Genomic DNA, 10,090 nt, shown 5'->3' with positions numbered 1-10,090 from the left:
CAAATTCATGGTACTGGGAGATAATACAAAGGCGTGCCAAGAAACCAGGGGTTGCTGCTCACGGTGTTTGATACCAAGTCAAGCTTGAATATTACTAAACTCTACTCAAACTTAAAAACTTAAAATATAAACTCAACTAAAAAATATACGAGTCAGCTCAACTCAAACTCAAAAAAAAAAATATTAAAACTTGACTAAAACTCAAAAAAACTCATATTCAAAAAATATTCAAGAACTCTATTAAAACTCGAGATTCAACTCAAATTCAAACTCAAGGCCTAAGAAGGCGTTTGGAAATAATTTTCAACCAGCAATAGACACGCCTCGGTTCGAATTTAGCTGCGTCATTACCCCCAATACATTGATGCCTGAAACCCGCGTATCCTCTCCTTTTATAATATCCCCAGCGCAAAACTGCCTTAAACCTACCGATGTGGGATACTGGATTGTGTTGCAGAGGGGACACGCCTTTCTGTAGTGAAGAGTGCAGGCAAGAACAAATCGACATGGATGAAGCCATGGAAAAGAATAGGAACCTCTGTTCATCAATGAGAGCTTTGAGAAAGAAAGATCAAAGGAAGTCTGAAGATTACCCCTTCCGAACAGGCACTGTTGCAGCTGCCTGAAGGAAATAAAACAACATATATACCTGAATAAATGGAGATCCATCAAGAAGAACAGAAGGCTATCTTGAGGGGTTCTTTTTTATCCCCTTTTTCTCCTTCAAGAAAACAATATATACTAAGACTTAAACTTTGAATGTTGTGCTAATGTGCGGGTCTGTACGAGAATCATGTTTTTTTTTTCTTGACAAATACTGATGCATAAATGAAAAGAATGGTGTGAAGAGAAATGGTGAGAAGAGTGGTTTTTTAGGCTCTTCTTGGGTATATTTCTGTACTAATTTGTATGGTAATGTAAATGGAACTTAGTAAAGATGTTACCCTTGTGTTGCTTAACATGCTCATTAAAAGAGTGAAAGGAAGACAAAATGCTTTTGTTTGTATTTTTCTGGTGCAATGCTTTTGCTTCTGAGTTGAGCAACCTGAGAATTCTTGTTTTCTTTTTGACCAAAATTGCATTAGAAATGTAAACCCAACTTTTTGACTATTTTGTTCAAAGAAGGAAGTTAGTTCGGATGGTACCGGAAAGAAATCGAAGTCAAATGACCATAATAACACCCAAACATGCAAGGGAAGGATTTAGACATGTCACGTCAAACAAAAGCTACTTAGGAAGCTTAAAGAGTAGCTCATTTAACATGAAGTCAGATTACACATCAAATACCAACAATATCATTACTGCATGATATGTGTTCTTCATGAATTGCCCTATTTCCATGTATAAAAGACTTATACATTTTTAGCTTTGTGTTGACGATTCAAAAATCACAAGATTCTATATCTGGAGCGGATCCGTTCAATTCGGAGCCAAGGAATTATAAGTACCACTCAAGAAGAGAGAAGTTAAAGCAAACTTCTAATTCCCGACCCAAAAAGTGAACATCATACATCTTAAGTTGACATCATGTAAATTAATACTGTCCAATAGTGTATTTTTAATATATTTTTAATAATGTAATTTTAAAAAATCTAAAATTATAATATAACATTTTTTTCGACGAGTTTTTCGAGTCGAGTATCGAGTAGCTCGTTTTAGCTCGTTAAGAATTCGAGTCGAACTCGAGCTCGAGTCGAGTCCATTCGATCCGAGTATTTATCGAGCCTTGATCGAGTCGATCTCGAGTAGCTCACGATCTGTCTCGTCTCATTTACAGCCCTGAAGCAATTAGTAGTGATCATCTTGTTTTATAATCAGAGAGGTAAATATACTAATCCGTAAAATTAACAAGTAAAAGAGATGTTCAAGAATTTAAAAACGATGATGTTGTATATCTTATTAAAACACTATGAAATTTCAAATCACCTCCGATAGGAAAAGGTCATGTCGATTTCAACAGCTATATCTTAGGATTATATTTTTGCACGTGCATGATGCATGCAGTATAAGAGAACAGGTATGTACGTAAACTAAACACATGGAAAACGATCATCAGTTTTTTAATCTGTAGGATGTGTCTAGGTTGTAGAAGACATCTTTACCATAAACCACGATTACAAGGCTAGGCTACCACTCAGCACTCGGCTGTCAAAACCCAGTAAATCGAACTTATTTATAAATTTTCCATTATAAGGGAATAATTGATTCAGATATCAGAATTGCTATCCACTTAGTCATGTAAACTTGAATAATAGATATCAAATCTCAAAACAGTTTCAGAATTTCTCATTGTTGGCTGCGAATAGAATTAAACTCGTATTCGTTAGTAATTTTAATTTACTTGGGTGTGTTTTTAATCCATAAACAATTAGTAATATTACACTACAGGTTTCAAAAGTATACATCTCCCCATCTACAAAGGAAAAAAAGTCTAACAACCCATAAATTTCATTCTTAACAAAGGTTTTGAAAACAAAGTCATCATTCCTCTTCAGCAGCCTCAGCGGCAGCAATCTCAGAATCTAATTTGTTTATTAGCTGCTCACTTGCATGTTTTGCTACAGATATCATGTCAAGGATGATACTCGGATCTAGGCCTGCACCGCCCCGTTTCGTAAGACCACAAACATGCCCTTTCCTGTTAACAGAAATGGAGACAGCTGAGCTCATTTGTGATTCCTCTTCTGCTGTAGCATCGACAATATAGTGCTTCCCCACCTAATCAATGAGTGAAATGCAAGAAAATGAAGATCAGACAGGAAATATTTTAGACAATTGACAAAAATGATACCAACCAATAAACTGCTTTACCTTCGTTAGTGTAACTATGACAGGAATCCCGGATGTGTCAAACTGTAGAAACTCTTCCTCACTAATGTTGACTTCAGGTTGTTCATCACCTGCCATCTCGGCTGCAACATCGACCTTAGGAATGCCAGTATTGCTTAAAGCAGCCTTTGCAAAAACCAAAGTCAAGTGGTTAATATTTTTTAAAAGTTTGAGAACCAGTACAATCACCAAATGTATCAAAGTAAACTAACGAAAAGTCATTTTACAAAGGTGAAATAGAAAAGGAGACGGATAGAAAAGAACTTTGATTAGTTTTGGGACAAAAGCTATTTACTTCAACCCAAAACTTAATGTGAAGAACTTACGTAAACACTACACAACTTGCGTACACCTCAGCATCCCAGATAGGATACAGGTGATCAAAATATTGAAATAAAAATCGGGTTACTCGAGAAGATAATCATTACGAGTTGATTATCAGGCAAATTTTCACGGTATTTGACAAAACAACTATAGAAGACAGGCTCGAGCATGAATGATTCTGAGCTCATTTCCACCTAATAATTACATTTAAAATTGCTTTCCAATACTTTCCATTAATTTGAAATTTAAACCCGAATCAAGAGAGAATAATACAATTTTGAGTAGGTATTACCTTAATGGCAGCAGCAAGGGCATCTAGCAAATTCCCATCTGAACTAATAACAAGACCATCAACATAGAGATCCCAACACACTTTTCCTTCCACAACTACCAGAGATGTAGGATCAATTCCAGCTCCTGGAATATATGGACTAAGATAATTACATACTCAAAACTAAAGAAAAGTAACGAAATATAAAATAACAACATAGTACAGAGAATAACCATTTGTAAGAATGTCTACCTGCTCCACTTTTACCACCCAAGAGGCACCGTTCCAGAGCAACTGAGAGCTCTGTTGACAACTCCTCACCCCCTCTACCCTGTGAAAAATAAAATACAAGAATTTTAATGCATAAAACAAAGTGAGTAATGGATTATGAATGACATTAAAGAGGATTAAAGATGGACAAGCATAGCTAAGTCATCTTACATAGTAGAATGTATGAAAATGAGAAAAGAAGAACATAAAGACTAGAACACTGGTAGTCCTTCCCATTACAGATGCCCATTTTCTTTTAAGCAAAAAGGAGAGAATCGCATTAAACAATCAACCCCTACAAAAGGATGGCAACTAGCCATTTACAAATTCTTCATAAAGATCATGTTATCCGAGGAAGATAATTAATAATTGCATACATGGATGTTTAAGTATACGTATCATAAAAACACTCATTATACCTTCTATGTAAACAAATTTGCAGTATTGCAATATTGCAATATTACCTTCATCAACATTAACAAGAAAATTCTCTATTTATTTTTCTTTACAAAAAACACTAGCAAGGAAATCAAATGAAGCACAAAAATATTCATGTGAATTCAACTAATTCAATCAACAAAAAGAAAAGATTTCACTGGTAAAGCAAAAACCACCTCAAACATTGGTGCTGCAGTTGGACTACAATCAACAAACATAGCAATCTTTCCTTTGTCAGGTTGCAATGCACTGGGTTTTCCGAGTTCAGCCTGCAACAGCATAAAATAGTAAAAACATATTCCCTTAAGACAAGAAGAAAACAAAAATAATATATAAATTTTGGCATCTAATGAAGTATACCTTGACACTGGCAACAACATCAGTTGCACCTAGCCTAACTCTCGCCGAACCATGTGCCTGTCACAATACCCTTCAATGAAAATTCAAATTAAAAAAAGAAAGGTAAACATGCATATTGTTGTCGTTTTGGAAAATTGTGAGAAGGTTCCAGACCTGAGGAATGATTCCAGTTTCAACATATATGGGTCGATAGGTTAACCTTTTTCTACCATCTAAACGAAGGTCTTGGGCAATTCCACCTTGTATGAAATGCTTTTCTCCAGCAGAAAGTCCCACCATTTCTGTAATTCCAGACAAAAACAGAGGAATTAAAAGCTAATCAAATTGATATTTTTGATGAAAGGACAAGCCAAAAGGAATAGTGGTGTAATCAAGCTAAGCTCGAGCTTGATTCAGGACTCGGCGTTTGATACTCAGCATGAGCTCAACTGAACATCATTTTAAAGCTCAAGCTTGAGCTCGATAAGTTTGTTTACCTATTCTAGTACTCAAACTCAGCTTGATTAAGCTTGTTTAATTAAAGCTCAAGCTTGAGCTTGAATTGTGTAACTATTGCATATAAAATTTTTATATTAGTTAAAGGGGCAGCCATTAGTTAAAGTTAATAAATTATTGGTTTTTTTAACATGACACGATAATAAAAATAAACTAAATAAAAAGAATTCAATAACCGAATTTAAATACTTAAAATATAAACAAAGTTCTCATCAAAGTATCAAATACAACAACATTAGTCCATAAAATTCTTTCAAATTACTAACATAAATTTAAAATCATAAGTATATAGTTTTTAGCACACACAAAAATATAACATGCTATTCAATACTTCAAGAATACAAATCCACTCGAATTTTCTCCATCAAGCATACAAAAAGGAATAACAATTAAAATAACCTTATGCACATTGGATTTCATTCTTCAGTTAACCTTGTATTTCTACTAATCAATCAACATAAATGCTTATATTTGTTGGGTCCTAAAAGGGTTTAAAAAATAATTATCTTATAAATTTATAAAAAAAAAAATACATTATTTTAATAAAGCAATCATATTTATGTCTATCGTAATACATTTGCAACCTAATTAATAGGTCAACTAAGTCAAAATCACCTAAGAAATAATACATCAACTGATACTCTGCTTACAGTCTATGGAATGTAATTGACAGAATTCCATGTTTTCAAGCCAAATCACTCATTGGGTATTAAATTTCAAATTAAATATCTTTCTAACAATCGAAGGTTTATAAAGTTCATATTTTTATAAAACAAAATAAAAATAAATAAAATTGAACAATGTAATTAGAATAGGTGCATTTAGGCGTACAAGAGAAGCTCCCTATGCTTCCAAACAGAGAAAGTGTATTAGGGGAATGGGTTTACTGAATTCTTTCTCAAACGAAACTGGAACAAGAGATGGAGTATTTACTGTTGCTATACGATAAATCAAGATGGGAAGCAATAGGAATGGGAAGGAGAATGCTTTACTTACAACACCTGAACCAATCACATGAGAAAGGGTTCGGGAAATTTCTCACCTCAGGTGAAGAGTTGAATCGGGTTGGACGAGAAGTACAGCTCGAGCGGCGCAGGTAGGGTTTGGGAAAAAAAGGAGATAAAATAAAATTTAGCCCGACCTGTGTGATCTGGTAATTTGGCAGGTTATTCACACAAGCTTCTTTCTCTTCTCTATATTGTAATGGATAAACTGCATGTTTAGTGCCTAAACTATTGTTTTTGTTTTGTATCTAAGTTTTTGTTTTGTATTATACTTAATATTTCATTTTAATACCTGTCACTAAGAATTTACTATTGACGTGTTATTGTTAAAAAAGATAAAAAAAAATTACCATGTTAATTTTTTAATGATAAGTATAAAATTAAAATCTAAACTATCCGTTAGATATAAATTTAAAAAATAAAATTTAAGTACAAAAATAAAATAAAAAAAATATTTTAAATACTAAATAAACTCTATTTTTATTTAGGTTCAAGGGTATAAGAATTTTTATAAAATATATTAAATTACATTGAATTAATTTATATATATATAATTAATATTTTGAATTGATAAATTTTATCAATTGGTTTTTTTAATTATTAGTATTTTTATTTTTGACTATTTTTATATAAATATCGTTGTTAATCTATTGTTGTGACAGATAATCGTAATTAATACGATCGATAATCTTAATTAATATGATAGTAACGTATGGGTAATAATGCAATAAAGAACTTGAATGACCTTATTTAAAAAGTTTGAGAATTTGAATGATTTTATTTTAGAAAGATTGAGGAATTGATTGATTTCTTAAAGACATATTTAAATGTTTATTTAATTATTAAAAAATTAATATATATATATATATATATATATTTAAATAGTCTGGGATGATAAAATTCAATATTTGTTCAAAAAAATTCTTAACTTGTTGATAATGTACATACATTCTACAAATATTATTGTTCGAACTTTGATCCTTTAATAATAATAATAATATTATTTTTTATCATAAAGATCACTAAAGATCACTCAATGATGACAATTGTCTTATCGCATGACACCTAAGGAATTATGAGAGTTCAAGGTCCAGTTAAAAGTGATGTTGAATCGAGGTTTTATTCAGCCTAGTACCTCTCCGTGGGGAGGAAAAACAATGGATCATTGCACTTGTGCATTGATTATTGAAAGCCGAATAAGTTGATGATTAAAAAAATACCCGTTACCGCACATTGATAATTTATTTGATCAGTTACGTAGTGCAACTATTTTCTTTAAGATTGATCGTCGATCTGATCAGCTTAAGGTGAAAGATTATGATGTTCCTAAAATGACTTTTCAGACTCGATATGGTCATTATAAGTTTTTTAGTGATGTCATTTGGGTTGACTAATGCCCTGCTACTTTTATAGATATGATGAACCAAATATTTTAACCGTATATGGATTAATTTTTCATTATTTTTATCGATAATATCTTGATTTACTCGAGGTTTGAGGTTGAGCACGACGAGCAGTTAAGAGTTCTTTTATAGAGTTTGAAGGAAAAAACAACCCTGTGTGAAGTTTATTAAGTGTGAATTCTAGCTTAGCGAAGTAATGTTTTTGGTCCACATTATTTCAGCTAAGGGTATGTATCTCTGTTGATCCAAAAAAGATATAGGCTATTCTAAAATGGAAGCAAACTAAGAATGTGACAGAGGTTCGTAATTTTTTGGGTTTAACGGGTTATTATCAGAGGTTGTAGATGGATTCTCTATAATTGTTTTCCATTTGGCAAAATGTTTAAGAAAGAATATACCTTTTGTTTGGGGTGAAGCTCAATAGTCGGGTTTTGGATAATTGAAATCAATTTGTTTTGATCCAACCAAAGTCTGAGAAGGATTATATAGTTTACAGTAAAAATTTACACCCTAGTTTAGGTTATGTTCTAATGTAAGATGAGAGTGTAGTAGCTTATCTGTATCATGAGTTGATGTCGCATGAGTGTAACTACCTTATGCATGATATAGAGTTAAATGTAGTAGTCTTTGCATTAAAAATCTAGATGCTCTACCTGTATGGTGATAACTGCTATATCTATACTGCTCACAAAAGTATAAAATATATGTTGACTCGGAAGGATCTTAATTTGAGACAGCGCTGCTGGTTGGAGTTCCTAAAAGATTATGATTTTGAGATTTAGTATCACCATAGAAAGGCTAATGTAGTTGTCGATGCTTTGAGTCGTAGAGCGACCATTGATTTAAAGGCGATGTTTGTCAGTATGAACTCGTAGTTAAGCCTACCTTGGCGGTTAATATTAAGTCAAAGCAACATCTCGATGTATCCTAGTTTTTGCTTGCAAAACAAGTTGAGTAGAGTTCTGACTTTGAGTACACCTTCAATGAGGATGGTCTATTGTGCTCCCGAGGACGTTACTGTGTTCTGAATGATCTTGAGTTATAGAATGCTATTTTACGATAGGATCACAATAGTCCATATTTTATGAATCCCGATAATATTATAATGTATTAGAATATCAGAAAAAGGTGGTATAATTTGAAAAGAATGTCACTAAGTATTTGGCTGAGTATAAGTTTTCATTTGGTTTATTCCAGCCCATTCAGATTCCCAAGTGGAAATGGGAGCGATTAACTATAGATTTTATCAGTGGATTACTATTGACACAATCTAAAAAGGATTTAGTATGGGTTATCGTTGATTGTCTCTTTAAGTCTGCTCACATCATTTCGGTTCGGACTAATTATACTCTGAAAAAATTGGCTCGATTGTATATTTTTGAGATTGTTTATCTTCATGAGGTTCCCTTATATATTATTTCTGATCGATATCTGAGGTTTATGTCGCATTTCTAGAAGACACTTCATGAGGCTCTAAGTACCCGATTAAATTTCAATACATCTTATCACTCGCAATCTATTGGGCAGTCTAAGTGGATTATTCATATTCTACTTCAAGTTTGTCTAGTTGCTTATCAACTTGAGTTACCACCTATGCTTGAGCTCATTCGTCATGTATTCCATGTTAAGGAGTTACCATTCTGATCCATCCCCTGTCATTTCTATCGAGGATGTTGAGCTCAGACCTAATCTGAGTTATAAGGATAAGCCTATTCAGATGATTACCTATGAGGATCGACTTTTGAGAAGTCAACATATGTCGATGGTTGAGGTTATGTAGAGTAATCATAGTCTTTCAAAGGCCACCTGAGAGACTCAGAAGTCGATAAAGGAGTAGTTTCCCCATATATTTCCGTCAAGTAAAATTTTGAAGCTGAAATTTTCTTAAATGGAGAGTTGTCACACCCCTAAATTTGGGAGTTGTGAGATCTCAAGAGTGAGGAGTAATGTCGGAGTTTACCCTAAAGTTAAGAAATTTTTTATAGACTATCTTCTTTCGTTATTTCTTTTCTTTTCTTTTCTCTATCTTTTTCTCTCTCATGATAGCGCTAAACTTCCTTCACCGTCCATATAATTGTTTTTGTCATTTTTTCATTGTTCCTAGCGTCATGGTCATCACCATCGATACCTTATTGTTCATCGTGTCGAACCCTTTCACCTGATACCTTTATTGTTGTCGTCACCGTCATCGTTTGCAAATAGAGAAGAGAAAAACCATTTGGGTTTTCTAAAAATCATATTTTCTCCTTGATCCACCACAAACCAACCCCTGTAAGTGAATCCCCATATCCTAAAATTCAATTCTAGTAAGTTTCACCAAAATTCAACCACTTGATGACCCTTCACGCCCCAATATGTTGTTATACGTGTATGTGAGTGATTCTAGTTGTTCAAGCCTAAATCAGTATGGCTGAACTGGTTTGAACCAACCCTGAACTTGTTTGAACCAACCCTGAACTTGTTAACATATTGACCCGACCCGACCTGTTGGTCGTTGACTATTGACCGTTAACTTTGACCCGTTGATTTTTTTAAAACCTCTATCTCTATATTTTTTTGATATATTAAGTTTGTTTCCTCATTTCTTTTTGCCAAATTCTACCCAAACCTATTTTTGCGTTATTTATCGCTTAAAATCTTAATTATGTTAAGTAAATTGTGAAATTTTGGACTTACTTTTTGGTATTATTTTTTAA

The 10,090-nt window shown here is 33.1% G+C and overlaps 1 protein-coding gene and 1 non-coding gene across 3 annotated transcripts; both read right to left on the bottom strand.

Annotated features, from left to right (window-relative positions):
* Positions 1–213: 213 nt before the first annotated feature.
* LOC120151445 lies at positions 214–366 on the bottom strand. The gene has a single exon (XR_005518612.1). It is a non-coding gene; the product is annotated as a U4 spliceosomal RNA (small nuclear RNA).
* Positions 367–2,414: 2,048 nt separating this feature from the next.
* On the bottom strand, positions 2,415–6,132 carry LOC120151419 (exosome complex component RRP42-like). 2 transcript variants are annotated; one of them, XM_039163886.1, is made up of 8 exons: positions 6,030–6,132; positions 4,646–4,773; positions 4,493–4,549; positions 4,309–4,401; positions 3,677–3,755; positions 3,446–3,570; positions 2,812–2,955; positions 2,415–2,718 (listed from the first exon to the last, which is right to left on the bottom strand). In XM_039163886.1, the coding sequence occupies exons 2-8, from the start codon at positions 4,769–4,771 to the stop codon at positions 2,482–2,484; spliced, it is 861 nt and encodes a 286-aa protein (XP_039019817.1). In that variant the 5' UTR covers positions 4,772–4,773; positions 6,030–6,132; the 3' UTR covers positions 2,415–2,481. The 2 variants fall into 2 exon arrangements, with proteins under 2 accessions (XP_039019817.1, XP_039019816.1); XM_039163885.1 differs by lacking the exon at positions 6,030–6,132 and adding an exon at positions 5,809–5,987 and having other exon boundaries at positions 2,417–2,718; positions 4,646–4,775.
* Between the last annotated feature and the right edge of the window lie 3,958 nt (positions 6,133–10,090).

This window comes from Hibiscus syriacus, unplaced genomic scaffold (genome assembly GCF_006381635.1).
Source record: "Hibiscus syriacus cultivar Baekdansim isolate YM2019G1 unplaced genomic scaffold, ASM638163v2 tig00111057_pilon, whole genome shotgun sequence".
Taxonomy (NCBI): Eukaryota; Viridiplantae; Streptophyta; class Magnoliopsida; order Malvales; family Malvaceae; genus Hibiscus; species Hibiscus syriacus.
Note: the sequence above shows the minus strand (reverse complement) of the source record. Positions and strands in the feature narration are given on the sequence as shown.